General features: G+C 39.9%; 2 protein-coding genes across 3 annotated transcripts in view; both read right to left on the bottom strand.

Moving 5' to 3' along the window:
* Window positions 1-19272, bottom strand: part of LOC306648337 (cytochrome P450 2A13) — a 157620-nt gene that overhangs the window by 90318 nt on the left and 48030 nt on the right. The window lies entirely within an intron of this gene.
* Window positions 16255-17280, bottom strand: LOC306648357 (cytochrome P450 2A4-like). Its single transcript, XM_079118440.1, has 3 exons — window positions 17030-17280; window positions 16627-16776; window positions 16255-16391 (listed from the first exon to the last, which is right to left on the bottom strand). The coding sequence occupies exons 1-3, from the start codon at window positions 17139-17141 to the stop codon at window positions 16270-16272; spliced, it is 384 nt and encodes a 127-aa protein (XP_078974566.1). The 5' UTR covers window positions 17142-17280; the 3' UTR covers window positions 16255-16269.

Below are 19272 nucleotides of genomic sequence, written 5' to 3'. Positions count from 1 at the left end.
CTGAATCCAGGGAACAAGAGGACTTTTCTAAGGAGCTTTGCAACTCTGCATGACATGACCTCCTTATCAGGGAGATTGTTGATGCCACTGTAGGATGAAAAGCCAATCAGTGCACCTGCTGCAGAGGAGGGTCAAGGAAAAAGGGAGACATCCTGGTGCTTTCAAGGGAAGCCACCTCATCGAGGAGACCCTGCCTAATGGACAGCACTAAAGCTAAGGCTCTCAAGTTCTCTACAAGTGACCCCTGTGGGAACTCAGCTGACTCTTTAACAGACAGGACAGGTCACTTTGACCAGCTTGATCTTAGACACCTAGCAAAACAGTTAAAACCAAAATATAGCCATTTGGGGGCATTTAAAGGAAATAATAGTTAAATGTAACTTAAGATGTACTCTTGTGTTAGCCCACTAGAATAAAGACTGAAAGCTACAGAAGAGAGATTCTTAGGCAAATGTGCCTGATAACTATAAAGATAAAATGCCAAAGTCAAAAGTTTTTAGTCAGTTTAAGGCCTACAGACACAGGTAGGCTTAATCTATGTTTGCTAGTAACAGAAATATAGAGATCTCTACTAAATTTTGTGTTTACTTTCCTAATAACCTGGACAATGTTAAAGTTCCAAAATAAAGGCCTTTCCCTCTCCAGCCTTTGTTATGCCTTGTTATGGGATCAACTTCTCAGTTCTTCCACCCCCTGGTGAAGCATTATTGACTTCTGTCATCTTCATGATATTCATTGGCATGTCCCAGATTCTGCAACATTTATCTTGTACTAATCTAATTTCAGCACTCATGTCTTTTTGTTTCTCTCTCATAGAAGCACCCACCCCCAGATGCCTTTACAACCTGCTCTTCCCCAACCAGACTTCTACCATGGATCCCTCAATTGACCCAATTTCTAAAAAGGGAACTCCAAACTGCTTGCCCCACGCTTCCCCCTTCCAGCTCTAACAAGCCAGAGTGGTCATCATCCCCCTTTCCCTACAGCAGTAAAGGAGTCCCTAAAATTAGAGGGGGGAATGAAGCCAGAACTGGGGACAGGCCATTAGTGTAGAAATAGGGGATCAATTAAATCAAGGAAATGAAGTCCATGAAAGCCATCTGCCTCTGGAAGTCTGGGAGTTGAAGACTGCCCCTGGGAGAATGGACTTTTTATATTTCACCTGCAAAACCAGCCCTAGTCACGTAGGCAGGAAGGAGAGATAAGGGAGGAAAGAACTGGAGAATAAAAGATTTTCATATAAAAACAGAAATGGGGGAATATAATATAAAGCTGCTCCCCTGCCCTTTAGGCTGCATTCATTTCCCCACCTCCCAACTACTTGTCAGTCTGTGAACATCCTAGCTAGCTATTGGTTCATCAGTCAGCTTGCAAGTATCTTTCTCTGTTATTGGTCTCCTGTTAGCCTGGCATAATTCAACTGCTTAAGGATAGCTCCCCCGCCATCTTTTCTCATGCCTGCTCTTCTCCTCTTCTCACTTTCAAGCTTCCCTCTCTCCTCCTTGCTTTCATGCTCTCTCCTCCATTTCTCTCTCTCCTGCCTGTGTGTCCTTTCTATTTTCCTCTCATTTTCTCTTTTACCCTGCAGGGAGACACTCTGTGTGCTTAATAAACTCCTTTATGTGAAAAAAAAGTAATGGAAAAATAAGGTCTCATAATTTTCTTTGACATTCAAACCTGTCCTGAAAATAAGAAATGGTTAAAATACTCTTGGCATCAAGTTTTTCTGGAACCACTAATCTCTCTTAGCTCCTTACAGATCTCTGTGAAGGTTTACACTGAAATGTAAATGGATTCAGACCACTGGCTCAGTAGACCAGTCTCAAACCCAAGGGGGAAAACAGGGAAAAAGTATCTTTTATCTGAACTCCAACTACTCTAAACTAAAAAGTAAATTGTATGGCTCTTCACTGAAATAATTAATAGCTGTGTCATTTTTCCAGGACTCTTATTTTTTTCCTTAAATTCTATATTTTTTGAACTCATGACTTTTTTTGATGAGTCCTGTTTTTTATTCAACTAGAGTTTTTTGAACATCTATTACACTGCAATGGAGATTCACCTATAAAAAGCTACAAGGCCTTTGCTTTTGTGTTATGTGTATGTTGTGTTGTCTGCCTATATATGTGTGTCTAAATATCATGTACGTGAAATCAAAATTGACATAAATAATGAGCACTCATGAATCAAAATTTTAAAAATAGATCCAGATACCTTTGATTCACATAATTTTAAGGTTCAATTTAAATTGGCTAAACAAGTGAAAGTAAAATGTCTTTAAAATTACTTAACACAAAAGTCTCTGAGTGGTCAAACTAATGAAATGTTGCTGTCTATAAAATGTCTAATATTAATTGTTTCTAGGACTTTGATTCAACAGGATAGAGATGACAAATACTGTTCAATACACTTGTCTAATATCTTTGTTTTTACAGTAAAATAATTAAATTAGATTTGACATGTATGGGATTACTCAAATGTGTTTGTTAGAGACATCTGACTAATTTACAAGAGTTAAAAAAGCTAACTCTTAAATTTCATAGGGTAATATACTTAAATATTATTGGTGTTTTCATAGATTGGTAAATTAAAAGGGTTTAAAATTGCTCTGTGTCATCACTTAAAACAATGTTACTAAGAGTTAAGTCCTAACAGGTACAATTCTATATACTAAGGGATGCAAATTTTCAACAATGTTTCACTTAGAGTTTATAAATAACATAAAACATTTTGTCTTATTAAAAAGGAGTAATTTATCTAAATTCAGAAATTTAATAAGAGTTGTTTCAAATGTAGACAAAAAGAGGTCAACAGATAGGAAAGAGAAAAATAAAAGTTTCTAGGTATGGAAATACATTTAGTAGAAGGAAAAAAATGTTTCTGGGTAGGAAAGTTTTGTGTGATGAAATACATGAGGGTTTAAGTAAGTGCTAGGAAAGTCTGTGTGTAAATAAAGGGCAAATTTCAACAAGTTTGCATGTAACTAAGTTGGTTAGATGCATGTGAAACAATCAGTTAAAGCTATTTAAGGTTTTTCCAAAGGTCAAATTCTAATGTACTTATATAAACCAAAGTTTAATCCATATGTTAAAATGACAAGTATTTCTTTGAAATGCTAATTTACTCTTAACATTGTGTCTGTTAAGTTTTATTCTTTAGAACAATTAGTCTTTAAAAAATAGGGTTTGTATAATTATGGTTAAACAACAAATATTAGAATATTGTAGTACATTACAGAGTCTAAATTTTTCTATAAAAACTAAACAATTAATATAAAAATATCAAGGTAATTGTGGAGTGGTCACTCTTCTTTGTATATTAAATATGTTCATATCTTCCAGGTATATAAATCTTTAAGGCAGAAAATTTATCAAGCTGTTCTCCAAATTAACATGTTTGTAATGGCAACTTTAAACTTATAAGAGTCACTTATAATTTTATTGGGGAATTTATTCATATCATTTAATGCTCTGTAATGTTCTTTAAAATTTTATGTTACCTTATACACTGGGATAAAAATGTGAATGTATTTCTAAAAGTTAGTGAGAGCCTGATTTGTTTAATGGTTAATACCGTGAAACATGAAAGCATTTTGCCATTTTGCTATATGAAAGGAAAGTTAAAAGCCCTCTCAGCCCCTCCTTGATTCATGTTTTAGATGTAAAGTCATATTGTGTTGACTGGCGTTCATGTAGACTTGGGAAAAAATGTACGTAAACTTTGTAAAATTACGCTTAAAGAGGAGGCAGGGATCCTAGAACACTTAGGATTTGTGAAGAATCCCACCTGACCTGAAATAAAGCTTGCTCCAATCTTACTGCATGTTAGAATGGCTCCAAAATAAGGCAAACTTCAGCTCATTTAAAGTTATATTCAAAACATTGTTTTTTGTTGTAAAATCACTGTGGTCTCAAGCAGAGGATATAATGTATAGCTCAGCCAAAATTCAAGATAGTTATTACACAAACTAAATATGTTGTTAATTCCATTTTTTATTTCCCTTTTAAGCTCTATAACTATTGCCTGATTAATGTTTTCAAGAAGTACTGCTTCAAGAACAATCTAAATTAGTTTGAGATAATAAGCCATCACCTATAGGACAGATAATATAGACCCCAATTAAATAAAGGAGGGTAAATAACTGTAAAGTTATATATGTTGAAGTTAAAGCCCAGTACTCTTACCTTATGAGTGGTGAGATTGGCTTGCTGGATATTTAAGATCAAACTTAGAGATTGAGATAAAAATAAAGGGTCCAAGAAAACCAGTATTTGGCTCTTGCCCTCAAATTCGCTCTGAATCCAGGGAACAAGAGAACTTCTCTAAGGAGCTTTACAACTCTGGGTCACATTTCTTCCTAATAAGGGAGATTGAAGAGACTACCTGGAGAATGAAAAGTCAATCAGTGCACCTACTGCAGAGGAGGGTCATTGGAAAAGGGAGACATCCCTGATAATTCCAAGGGAAACTATCTCATCAAGGAGACCCTCCTGGCAAATGGCTCTAAAGGGTCTAAGAGGGTGCTCTAAAGTTCCCCATGAGTGACCCCTATGGGAACTCACCTGACTCTGAAGAGACAGGAACAGGTCAATTTGATCAGCTTGATCTTAAACACGTAGCAAAACAATTAAAACAAAAACATAGCCATTCTTGGGCATTTAAAAAAGAAACAAGGCTCACTATCAGGCGCCTATCATCTGCCATTTGCCAATCTCTCACCTGTGCATTGCCTGCCTTACACCTATCCATCACCCAGCCATGAGGTTCAACTCCCAATCATCCAACAACAATCAGCAAACTGATCACCAACTGCCAGTGGAGCAGCAGCTGCCTGCTGTTGCCTGGAACTTCCCTGTCACAGTACCTGTAGGTTTGATTACACGTGGATGCTGCCATTTTCAGAAAACAGCCAGGCCCCGTAGGACCCCTGGCTGGACTGACTAAGCCCCATCTCCAGGATCCCTCAGCCCGACCAATCACTCCCTGCCTCTGGGGCTCTCACATCAACTGACTGCTCCCTGCTGCCAGGACCCCCAGACCAACTGACTGCGCCCTATCACCGGGACTCCAGACCAACTGATTACAATCATCCTCTAGGATCCAGCAACCACACCGAACACACCCGACATCCAGGACCCCTGCTTGACCAACTGCATCCTGCCTCCAGCACCTCCAGCTGACCACATCCACACACTGAGCTACAGCTCCCCATTTGCCAAAACATTTTGAAGCCAGAGCAGCCATCTTGGATAATCCTGGAAGCCGTAGCTCTGATCTTTACATGAGGCATATCCCTTCCTGAGATGCCTGCTGGAGGTTTGAAGTGCATTCTCAGGTACCTCTCATGCATCAGGCTACTGAATGTTGGGAGGTTTCATTACTATATGATGGTTATACTGTAGATTTTCTTTTTTCTCCTTATTGAAAAAATTTAAGTTCTCTTTACTTTACTTTTCTTGTTGTCTTTTCATTGTGTTTATCTTTCCCTGAGAATCTCTTTCTCCCTTTTTTACATGCTAACATAAAATTTCTTTTGATTACACTCTTGACTTGCTTTTTCCATGGGGTGATCCAAGATGGTGGACTAGAAGTTGACTGCATCTCCAGTCACTCCAGAACCCAGGATTCAAGAAGGGGAGGCATTGAGAGACTTGGACTAAAATAGAGCCTTGGGGTGAGTCTCCGCCACTCGGTGAAGCGCTGCCCGGGCAGCAGTTCCGGATTCGGGTGGCTTATTAGAGTAGGGCAGGGCAGCTAGAGTCTTCCCCAGGCAGCCCTGAGCTCTCCGGCATGGGCTCCTCCCACAGGGGGAGATTCTCCAGCATCTCGAGCAGGCCCCCCAGTGAGAGCCATTCTGCACAGAACCAAGCTTCAAATCGCTGAACCAGGGCGGTGAGTTCCTGCCCACAGGTTGCTTGAGGGACCAGGACAGGGCAGCCAGGGACTTCCCCAAGGAGCTCGCAGCCTGGCCCACTCCGGCGGGAAGCACCTTTCCAGGCTAGCTTCTCAGAGCAGACTGCCCTTTGAGAGACTTTCCACACAGAGCCAGCTCCAAGTCCTAGAACCAATAGAGGGCTAGGGGCAGCTTTCCTTGGAAGCACTGCATTATCAAGTTACTCCAAGACTTCAGGCTACTGAAGGCAGGAAGGTGATACACTGGAAATCTACAGGAACACTATAAGCCAATAGAAGAATTCTGCAATATCACAAAGTCCCACTGACATCTGACCAATATGAGAAAACAAGGGAAGAAAATGTCCCAAACAAACCTAGATACTATATCAATAAAACCCAATGACAGCACAGCAAGAAATGTCAGAAAGGGAGTTCAGAATGTACATAATTAAAACAATCAGGGAAGCAAACGAAGAGATGAAAGACCAAATGCCGGCATTGAAGGAGGAGATGAAAGAGCAAAAGCAGGCATTAAATGATCACACCAATCAACAGTTAACGGAGCAAATACGGGAAGCAAGAGATCATTTCAATAAAGAGTTAGAGATATTGAAAAAAAACCAAACAGAAATCCTTGTAATGAAGGAAACAATAAACCAAGTTAAAAACTCCATAGAAAGCATAACCAATAGGATAGAATACCTGGAAGACAGAACCTCAGATATTGAAGACAAATTATTTAATCTTGAAAACAAAGTCGACCAAACAGAAAAGATGGTAAGAAATCATGAACAGAATCTACAAGAATTATGGGATATCATGAAATGACAAAATTTAAGAATTATTGGGATTGAGGAAGGCTTAGAGAAACAAACCAAATAATATCAGAAATATTATTCAATGAAATAATATCAGAAAATTTCCCAAATCTGAAGAATGAAATGGAAAACCAAGTACAAGAGGCTTATAGGACTCCAAATATACAAAATGACAACAGACCCACACCAAGGCACATTATTATGAAAATATCTAATATCCAAAATAAATACAGAATTTTAATGGCTGCAAGAGAAAAGAATCAAATTACATTCAGGGGGAAACCAATAAGAATATCAGCAGATTTTTCAATCCTGACCCTAATCTAGATGGGCCTAGAACAACATTAACAAGCGCTGAAAGAAAACGGATGCCAAACAAGAATCTTATACCCAGCAAAACTTACTTTCAAATTTGACAACGAAATAAGATCCTTCCATGATAAACAAAAGCTAAAGGAATTTACAAAAAGAAAGCCAGCATTGCAGAACATTGTCAGCAAAATATTCCATGAGGAAGAGATGAAAAACAAAGAAGCAAATCAGATCGGGAGGAACTAACTTAAAGGAATAGCCAAATAAAGGAGAAACCAAATCATGGCAAAAACCAAAAATGAGTCAAATGACTGGGAATACAAATCATATCACAATAATAACCCTGAATGTTAATGGCCTGAACTCATCAATCAAAAGACATAGACTGGCAGAATGGATTAAAAAGAAAAATCCAACAATTTGCTGCCTACAAGAGACTCATGTCACAGAAAGAGATACCCATAGACTAAAGGTGAAAGGATGGGAAAAAACATACCATGCACATGGACTCAGCAAAAAAGCTGGAGTATCCATCCTCATTTCAGATAATGTGGACTTCAAGCCAAAACTAGTCAGAAGGGATAAAGAAGGACATTTCATACTGCTTAAGGGAAGCATAAATCAGCAAGAAATAACAGTCATAAATATCTATGCCCCGAACATTGGCTCATCCATGTATGTCAAACAAATCCTTCTCAATTCCAGAAATCAAATAGAACACAACACAATAATACTAGGCGATTTTAACACGCCTCTCTCACTGCTGGATATATCATCAAAACAAAAATTGAATAAAGAAATCATAGATCTCAATACACAATCAACACTTTAGACTTAACGGACTTATATAGAATATACCATCCAACACAGAACGTATACACTTTCTTCTCAGTAGCACATGGATCCTTGTCTAAAATAGACCATGTCTTATACCACAAAGCTACTGTTAGCAAATACAAGAAGATAGAGATACTACCATGTACTATATCAGATCATAATGGATTGAAATTAGAAATAAATGACAGAATAAAAAACAGAAACTTCTCCAATACCTGGAGATTAAATAATACACTATTATATGATGAATGGATAACAGAAGATATTAGGAAGGAAATTAAAAAATTCTTAGAAGTAAATGAGAACAAAGAAACATCATATCAAAATCTCTGGGACACTATGAAAGCAGTACTTAGAGGAAGATTTATTTCATGGGGTGCATTCAACAAAAGAAGTAGAAATCAACAAATAAACGACTTAACACTACAGCTCAAAGCCCTAGAAAAAGAAGAGCAGACCGACACCAAAAGTAGTAGAAGACAAGAAATAGTTAAAATCAGAGCCGAAATCAACGAAATTGAAACAAAGGAAACAATTGGAAAAATTAACAAAATAAATAGTTGGTTCTTTGAAAAAATAAACAAAATTAGTAAACCCTTAGCCACACTAACAACGAGAAAGAGGGAGAAAACTCAAATTACTAAAATTCGGAATGAACAAGGAAATATCACAACAGACATGAGTGAAATACAAAACATAATTAGAAGCAGTTTTGAAAATCTATACTCCAACAAAACAGAAAAACCTTGAAGATATCAACAAGTTTCTAGAGACATATGAATTACCTAAACTGAACGAGGAGAACATACACAACTTAATCAATTTCAAGCAATGAAATAGAAAAGGTCATCAAAAGCCTACCAACAAAGAAAAGTCCGGGACCACATGGGTTCTTAGCCGAGTTCCACAAAACCTTTAAAGAAGAGCTCATTCCAATACTTCTCAAAGTATTCCATAAAATAGAAGAGGAGGGAACCCTCCCAAACTCATTCTATGAAGCCAATATCACCCTGATACCTAAACCAGACAGAGACACATCGAGGAAAGAAAATTTCAGACCAATATCCAACATTGACACAAAAATTCTCAACAAAATTTTAGCAAATCACATACAAAAATATATTAAAAAAATAGTGCACCACGATCAAGTGGGTTTTATCCCAGGGATGCAAGGTTGGTTCAACATCTGGTAATCAATAAATGTCAGTCACCATATCAACAGACTAAAAATTCAGAATCACATAATTATTTCAATAGATGCAGAAAAAGCATTTGATAAAATACAGCATCCCTTCATGCTCAAAACACTAGAGAAAATTGGGGTAGTGTGAACATTCCTTAATATTGTAAACGCCATCTACGCTAAGCCCAGGGCCAATAATATTCTAAATGGTGAAAAACTGGAAGCATTCCCCCTACAAACTGGAACAAGAAAACAATGTCCTCTTTTACCACTTCTATTCAGCATCGTTCTTGAGACTCTAGCCAGAGGAATTAGACAAACCAAAGAAATGAAAGGGATATGAATTGAAAAAGAGGAACTCAAACTATCCCTGTTCGCTGATGACATGATTCTATATTTAGAGGAACCTGGAAATTCCACTAGAAAATTCTTAGAACTCGTAAGTGAATTCAGTAAAGTAGCAGGTTACAAGATCAATGCTCATAAATCCAATGCATTTTTATACATAAGTGATGAATCTTCAGAAAGAGAAATTAGGAAAACTACCCCATTCACAATAGCATCGAATAAAATAAAATACTTGGGAATCAATCTCACAAAAGAGGTGAAAGACCTCTACAATGAGAACTACAGAACACTAAAGAAAGAAATTAAAGAAAACCTTAGAAGATGGAAAGATCTCCCATGTTCTTGGATAGGCAGAATTAATATTGTCAAAATTGCCATACTACCAAAAGTGCTATACAGATTCAATGCAATTCCAATTAAAATCCCAATTGTGTACCTTACAGAAATATAGCAAGCAATTATGAAATTTACCTGGAAGAATAAGAAACCCAGGATATCTAAAGCAATCCTCAGTAGAAAGAGTGAAGAAGGGGGTATCACAATACCAGATATTCAACTCTATTACAAAGCAATAGTAAAAAAATGGCATGGTATTGGTACCAAAATAGACAGGTAGATCAATGGTACATAATAGAGGACATGGACACAAACCCAAATAAGTACAATTTTCTCATACTAGACAAAGGTGCCAAAAATATGCAATGGAGAAAAGATAGCCTCTTCAACAAACGGTGCTGGGAAAATTGGAAATCCATATGCAACAGAATGAAACTAAACCCCTATCTCTCACCATGCACGAAACTAAACTCAAAATGGATTAAGGACCTCGGAATCAGACCAGAGACCCTCCATCTTATAGGAGAAAAAGTACGTCCAAACCTTCAACTTGTTGGCTTAGGATCAGACTTCCTTAACAGGACTCCCATAGCACAAGAAATAAAAGCTAGAATCAACCACTGGGATAGACTCAAACTAAAAAGCTTTCTCTCAGCAAAGGAAACTATCAGTAATGTGAAGAGAGAGCCTACAGAGTGGGAGAATATCTTTGCCACTCATACTTCAGATAGAGCACTAATATCCAGAATCTATAAAGAACTCAAAAAACTCTACACCAAGAATACAAATAACCCAATCATCAAATGGGCTAAGGAAATGAACAGACACTTCACAGAAGAAGATGTACAAACAATCAACAGATATATGAAAAAATGTTCAACATCTCTAGTAATAAGAGAAATGCAAATCAAATTACCCTAAGATTTAATCTCACCCCAATTAGAATAGCAATTATCAAGAACACAAGCAACAATAGGTGTTGGCGAGGATGTGGGAAGAAAGGTACACTCATACATTGCTGGTGGGGTTGCAAATTAGTGCAGCCACTCTGGAAAGCAGTATGGAGATTCCTCAGAAAGGTTGGAATGGAACCACCATTTGACCCAGCTATCCCACTCCTTGGCCTATACCCAAAGGACTTAAAATCAGCATACTACAGAGATGCAGCCACATCAATGTTCATAGTGGCTCAATTCACTATAGCCAGATTGTGGAACCAACCTAGATACCCTTCAGTTGATGAAAGAAACTGTGGCATATATGTACAATGTAATATTACTCAGCCATAAGGAATGATAAAATTATGGCATTTGCAGGCAAATGGATGAAATTGGAGGATATCATGCTAAGGGAGATAAGCCAATCTCAAAAAGCTAAAGGACAAATGATCTCGCTGATAAGCGGATGAGGACATTTAAGGGGTTGTAGGAGGGGTTAGCGTTAGGGTTAGGGTTAGTTTTAGGGTTAGGAATAAGGAGGGTGGTAAGAATACAGGAAGTTAGAACTGTATAGAGGGAAAAGAGGGGTGGGAGTGGCGGGGGGAAGGGAAAAATAACAGAATGAATCAAACAACATTGCCCTATGTAAATTTATGATTCTTAATTAAAATAAAAATAAATAAATAAATAAAACTATAGAAAGAAAGGAAAAAATCTACCAACGAATAATATCCCAGGAGCAGATGGATTCTCAGCCAAGTTCTACAAGACCTTCAAAGAAGAATTCAATCCAATACTTCTCAAAGTATTCCAGGAAATAGAAAAGGAGGGTACCCGAGCATACTCATTCTATGAAGCTAATATCACCCTCATACCCAAACCAGGCAAAGACACATCAAAGAAAGAAAATTTTGGACGAATAATCTTGATGAATATAGATGCAAAGTTCCTTAACGAAATATTGGCAAACCGTATCCAGAAACATATTAAGAAAATCGTGCACCACGATCAAGTGGGGTTAAATCCCTGGAATGCAAGGATGGTTTAACATCCATAAATCAATAAATGTAATCCATCATGTCAATAGACTTAAGGATAAGAATCATATGATTATTTCAATTGATGAAGAAAAGCATTTGACAAAATACAACACCCCTTCATGCTCAAAACACTAGAAAAAATAGAGATAGTAGGAACATACCTGAACATTGTAAAGGCTATTTATGCTAAGCCCATATCCAACATCATTCTTAATGGAGAAAAACTGAAACCATTCCCTTTAAAAACGGGAACAAGACAGGGATGTCCTCTTTCACCACTTCTATTCAGCATTGTCCACGAAACTCTAGCCAGAGCAATTAGGCAGACTAAAACATTAAGGAGATATGAATAGGAAAAAAGGAACTTAAGCTGTCACTATTTGCGGATGACATGATTCTATATTTAGAGGATCCAACAACCTCCTCCAGAAAACGTCTAGACCTCATCAATGAATTCAGCAAAATAGCAGGCTATAAAATCAACATGCATAAATCTAAAGCATTTTTATCCACAAGCTTGAAACAGCTGAAAGGGAAATGAGGAAAACAACTCCATTTGCAATAGCCTCAAAAAAAAAAATACTTGGGCATCAATCTAACCAAAGAGGTAAAAAATCCCTTCAATGAAAACTACAAAACATTGAAGAAAAAAATTGAGGAAGACCTTAGAAGATGGAAAGGTCTCCCATGTTCTTGGATAGATAGAATTAATATTGTCAAAATGGCCATACTACCAAAAGTGCTATACAGATTCAATGCAATTCCAATTAAAATCCCAATGACGTACCTTACAGAAATAGAGCAATCATGAAATTCACCTGGAAGAATAAGAAACCCAGAATAGCTAAAGCAATCCTTAGCAGGAAGAATGAAACAGGGGGTATTGTAATATCAGAACTTCAACTATACTACAGAGCAATAGTAACAAAAATGGCATGGTATTGGCAGCAAAATAGACAGGTAGATCAATGGTACAGAATAGAGGACATGGACACAAACCCAAATAAATACAATTTTCTCATAGTAGACAAAGGTGCCAAAAATATGCAATAGAGAAAGGATAGCCTCTTCAACAACTGGTGCTGGGAAAACTGGAAATCCATATGCAACAGAATGAAAGTATACCCCTGTCTCTCACCCTGCACAAAAATCAACTCACAATGGATCAAGGACCTTGAGATCAGACCAGAGACCCTGCATCTTATAGAAGAAAAAGTAAACCTTCAACTTGTTGGCTTAGGATCAGACTTCCTTAACAGGACTCCCATAGCACAGGAAATAAAAGCAAGAATCGATAACTGGGATAGATTCAAAATAAAAAGCTTTCTCTCAGCAAAGGAAACTCTCAGCAATGCGAAGAAGAGCCTACAGAGTGGGAGAATATCTTTGCCACTCATACTTCAGATAGAGCACTAATTTCCAGGATCTATAAAGAACTCAAAAAACTCTACACCAAGAATACAAATAACCCAATCAACAAATGGGCTAAGCATATGAACAGATGCTCACAGAAGATCTACAATCAATCAACAGACATATGAAAAAATGTTCAACATCTTTAGTAGTAAGAGAAATACAAATCAAAACTACCCTAAGATTCCATCTCACCCCAATTAGAATGGCGATTATCAAGAATACAAGCAACAATAGGTGTTGGTGAGGATATGGGGAGAAAGGTACACTCATACATTGCTGGTGGGGCTGCAAATTAGTGCAGCCACTCTGGAAAGCAGTGTGGAGATTCCTTAGAAAACTTGGAATGGACCCACCATTTGACCCAGCTATCCTACTCCTCAGCCTATACCCAAAGGACTTAAAATCAGCATACTACAGGGATACAGCCACATCAATGTTCATAGCTGCTCAATTCACAGTAGCCAGAATGTGGAACCAACCTAGATGTCCTTCAATTGATGAATGGATAAAGAACCTGTGGTATATATATACAATGGAATATTACTCAGCTATAAAGAATAATAAAATTATGGCATTCGAAGGCAAATGGATGAAATGGAGAATATCATGCTAAGTGAGATAAGCCAATCTCAAAAATCCAAAAGACAAATGATAAGCAGATGATGACACATAATGGGGGGTGGGTGATGGGCAAGAATGGAGGAAGGAGGGACTGTATAGAGGGAAAGAGGGGTGGAGGGGGAGGAAACAATAACAGAATGAACCAATCATTACTCTATGTGAATGTATGATTACACAAATGGTATGTTATTACTCCATGTACAAACAAAATAAATTTTTAAAAAGGAAACAATAGTTAAATGTAACTTAAGATGTACACATGTTAGTACTCTAGAGTAAGTAAAGACTAAAGGCTACAAAAGAGAGAATATTCAACCTGTTATTTTTCATTGTCTAAATGCCTTTGCAATATTAGGCTGTCCCTTACAGATCAAAACTGATAATGCTCCAGCCTATACTACTTCTTTTCAGAAGTTTTGCCACCAATTTTGCATTGAACACAACACAGGTATTCTTTGTAGAACAAGCTCATTTATCTACTAAGCTACAATTACAAAAACTAAAAGTGGGAGATAAGACCCTGCAAAGTAAACTTAACCATGCCTTGTTTGTTTTAAACTTTTTAAACTGTGTTTCTGAAGGTCACATGACAACCAACAGTCATGTCTTCTGCCCTGACAGGTCCATTGAGTCTAGTTTGGTGGGAAGATTTACAAACAGGACAGTGGAAAGGACAAGATCCAGTAATAGTGGGGGTAGAGGGCATGCCTTACCTTTCAGAAGGAACATTCCAAACCTATACATGCCATCAAGCATGGTGGACCTGGAGCCAAGGTTCAAACGGTAGAAGATCCAACCAGAGACATCAGTCTTGACCTCCAGGAATAACAGGAAGTCAATGAGGAGAAGGAAGAGGAAGAACTAAGTAAACCAAACAGTCCACCTGCCATCATGGTGAAAAATAAGGAATCTGATTCAACAGTCTGAAAAGATGACTGAATAACAAGAAGTTAAACCTCCAATCACAATGTTTGTAGCCATGTTAACTCTATTGAGCTGTCAGGTTGCCATACTTTCAGAACCAAGAGCTGGTACCTCAAAGCAGCTCTTAGAAACATTTTAAATAATATTAAAATGGGGGAGTTGTGGAAAGCCATTCTTATCTTGCAGAATCAGGCAGTTCCCTGTCTACTTTCCCTGAGAAAATGACTCCCCTAATTTCACCCTATCCTGTCCATCACAGAAGAAGCTCCTCCCAGTCTTGCCCCTTCACCTGTGTGTCTATAAATAAAAGAGAGTTGGGCTGCACCAGGTTGTTGTTGTTGTTGTTGTTGTTGTTAGAGACCAGAGCTGGTATGGCCAGACCCATCATGCCCCTCTCATTTAAAAAGAGTATTGGCTCTTGTGTGTTTATTAAGTAGATAAGTTTTTTGGGTAATACATGAAAAACCACCAACATCCCCCTCCAGTTAACCCTTTCGTCCTCCATACAGGATGTGGCAGAGAGGCACACACAATACTGGATTCCCAGCACCTGTCTGGTGGTTGGGGTGTTTACATGGGGATGAATGACAACATACATCTAAGTTTTATTATTGATGAATTGTGAGGGATGTTGTCTAAGAATGAGGCGAGATGAATGGGACACACGTGCAGGTTTCATAAATGAAGGTGAAGATGGATGCAGGCACAAATGTGTTCAAGTGAAGTGGGAATGGGTTTTGAGGTATTTGATGGGGGCTTTCATGAGAGATCCAACATCAAGGAGGCAGGGTATTTAGGTGGGCTCTGTAGTAGTCAGTTGTCTATATATTTATTGGATTTCACATGGTGGATTCCTGATAGTATTCATCATTAATGTGGGCTGCCTTTCAGGTGATGAAGTGGGGTGTGAATTTAGGTCCAGGTATTTTGGTGTTCAAGTGGGCAGTATAGGGTGCAACTCTGTAACTTGTGTGAGTGGACTGGATTGGAGGACCCTTACTGTGTTTTTTGGAGCAATGTATCAAGATATTTACATGTGGTGTCTAGATTCCAGCACCAGTCTATTTGTTAATATATTTACATCTGTCAAGTAGGGGATACTGCTGTAGGTAATGCAGTCAGCTTGTTTGAGACAGATGTGCAGAAGTCAAAAAATGTTGGTGTCCTGAGTTTTGCAGCACCAGGTCTTATAGCTTTTGGAAGATGGATGAGGTGGTCACATCTACTGGTGTGAAGACATTTATAAAGCCTAAAGAGACAACTTCTGATAGATATTTAGGTACCTTGGAATGGGATCAACTGCCCAGGTGAGAGATGAATGAAGGTATTTATCATCCCTGTAGATGGTGTTGTTGGGGTATCTGATGAGATGTCAAGGTGACCTTGGAGAATGGATATTGGACATGATTCCTGGGCTCTTGTGCCACTGTGTAACTCAGGAGTGTGGACTGGATCAGAGGGAAATTTCCTGGAGGAATCCAGGAGTCTGTGGAATCTGATGCCTAGTCGGGGTGCATTTGTGCAGTGTTGTAATGGCCTGGTGGGGAAAAAGTGTAATAATTTACCTGTTCTGTGGGAGAAATTGCAAATTCAGGATCTACTCAATCATCTGTATCACTAACAGAAACTTTCTCCTCGTACTTGAGGCTGTCTCCAAAAACAATGGAACTAATGATGTTGGAGACTGTTTTGTTCACATAGAAGAAGGGCTCAATGAAGGTCCCTGTGAGGTGGAGCAGGGAAAGGGAAGGAGGAGACGGGAGAGAGTGAGTCAGGTGGATGGTGTGATGGCAGCCTGAGAATTCCAGGAGGACAGTGCAGTGATGCACTAACTCCCAGCATCAGACCCCAGAGCTGGAGCACAGGAGCCTTTCCCCAGCTGTCCCAGGCCACCACCCAGGTCATCAGCATGGGGCTTTCCCTTCTGCTTACAGAGCACTCTGGGGTTCCCTGCTCACCGCGTGTGCTCCGCAGGGCCTCGATGAGGAAGTCTGCCTCCTGCTGGATGCGATGCTCAGTGCCCCGCTTCCCCACGCCGAGTTCCCGCAGCACGTGGAGGCAGAAGCGCTTGAGTTGCTTGGTGTGCTCCCCGTTGCTGAAGGCCACACCTGGGGTGTGAGCACACGGAGGGCAGAGGTCACCCAGAGGCTCCCGCCATCCATGACCCACCCCCAGGAGGCTCCCGAGGTTAATGCAGTGGGACAAAGAGGGATCCAGAGGGAGCGTGAGGGAGCCTCATGGTTACAACTCAGAGCCCACGTCAGACACACCCAGAAAGAGGAGACGGCCTGGGAGGGGACAGTCAGGAGAAGAGACCCAGGCAAAACAGAGAGGTGGAGAGAAAGAGGTGCAGAGACACACCACGGTGGGGAAGGAAGGAGAAGGAAGGGGGAGAGGGCTGAATGAAGTGAAGGGAGACTGTGGGAGCTGGAGGAGACACAGGAGCTGGGCAGGTTGTAGGGCAGCAGCACATGGCTGAGTTAGGCTCCCTGGCTAAGGCTTCTGTGGGGTGGTTTCCAGTGAGCAGCCAAGGACACAAACACTGATTCAGTTGTGTACCAGGGTCACAAACATTTGCTTGTGCACATGTGACGAGTGACGCAACCTGTTGACCTTGTGCCTCTCTGGCCTCCATATAAGATAAGCCTATGGAAATGGCTTGGGGAGTGGACTAGGGGCTGGCTAGGGGCCAAATGGAACTGGCTGGTGGCTGACTAAACGTTGCTGCTGCCTCTGAATAAAGTAGGTCGACTCTCCCAACAGTGTCTTGCATCTTCTTCCATCTGCAGGACTCCTGAGTCTCTTTTCCTGGGTGTGTGTTCCTCCCTGACAATATTGTAAACAGCTGGAGGAGATGGAAAAATGAGGAGAGAGAAACTGAGTGTCTGGGAGAGGAGACAGGGCACAAGGAGATAGAGGAAGCAGACGTGGTGTGAGATTTTTTTTTAATTGTAAACAAATGGGGTACAACTTGTTTCTCTGGTTGTACATGAAGTAGAGGTGTACCATTTGTGTAATCATATATTTAAATACATTTACATAGGGTAATGATGTTTGATTCATTCTGTTATTTTTCCTCCCCCCCACCCCTCCTACCCCTCTTCTCCCTCTATACAGTCCCTCCTTCCTCCATTCTTTCCCCCCTCCACCCCCATTATGTGTCATCATCCACTTATCAGTGAGATCATTCATCCTTTGGTTTTTTTGGGATTGGTTTATCTCACTTAGCATGATATTCTCCAACTTCATCCATTTGCCTGCAAATGCCATAATTTTATTATTCTTTATGACTGAGTATTATATATATTACACACAGTTTCTTTATCCATTCAGTTGAAGGGCATCTAGGTGGTTCCACAATCTGGCTATTGTGAATTGAGCAGCTATGAACATTGATGTGGCTGTATCTCTGTAGTATGCTGATTTTAAGTCCTTTGGGTATAGGCCAAGGAGTGGGATAGCTGGGTCAAATGGTGGGTCCATTCCAAGTTTTCTAAGGAATCTCCATACTGCTTTCCAGAGTGGCTGCACTAATTTGCAATACCACCAGCAATGCATGGGTGTGCCTTTTTACCCCACATCCTCACCAACACCTATTGTTTGTATTCTTGATAATCACCATTCTAATTGAGGTGAGATGGAATCTTAGGGTAGTTTTGATTTGCAAATGTGGGCAGGTGTATATGGTATCCTTAGTTTCCCCTTTTACTCACCTGCCCCTCAAGGTTGTGGAGACATTGTCTGCTCTCTCTCCACATCCCTATTCATTGTTGCCTCTTTCTGTGTTCTCTCACATGGTGTGAGATTCTGATGGAAGAAGGGGAAGAGGGAAAGAGTCACAAGGAGACGCAGAAGGTGAGGATGACCAAAAGATAGAAGCTTCCTATAATTTTAGAAGGGCAGGATGCCAGTAGGCAAATGTTGAGAGTCTGTGGGAAATGGGTCATTTCAAGCACAGAAGAGACATTTCCTGGGAGGGAACAGGGAGACAATAAGAGGGAAGGAGGGAGGGAGAATTTGGGAAACAGAAAGACTAAGACCACCCCGAGTGAACACAGAAAGAGGCAACAATGGATAGAGATGTGGAGAGAGAGCAGACAATGTCTCTACAACCTTGAGGGGCAGGTGAGTAATAGGGAATACTGGGGAAACTAAGGATACCATATACACCTGCCCACATTACCCCACACCATGTCCTCCTCACTATAGTCTTTGAAGAGGCAGTCAAAGGTGGCCTGCTGGCCTCTCCCACTGAACTCCTCAGCCTGATCCACCAGTGCCTCCTTTACTGCATCATATCCACATAACACCACAACCCAGCAAGTCCCCAAGTGGATGTGAACATGGGGCCACAGTGCATGCTCATTGTTTGGGGGTGGGTGGAAGTAGTTAGAGGGTTCATTCCCTGCATTTGGTTCAGTGCCTTCATGTCAGGGTCTGGGTTGCAATTCTCCAAGGCTCTGACAGTCAAGGGGTTTAAATCCCAAGATCTGGAATTTCCTGGCTAGGAACTGGCTGCTGAACTTGTAAAACTCCTGTGTCCTCAGAATCTGACTCATCGTGATCAACCCTCAGCCACAAAACCACAGTGAAACACCTGCCCC

This window comes from Sciurus vulgaris (assembly GCF_902686455.1).
Source record: "Sciurus vulgaris genome assembly, chromosome: 17".
Taxonomy (NCBI): domain Eukaryota; kingdom Metazoa; phylum Chordata; class Mammalia; order Rodentia; family Sciuridae; genus Sciurus; species Sciurus vulgaris.
This window is presented reverse-complemented; position numbering and strand designations above follow the sequence as displayed.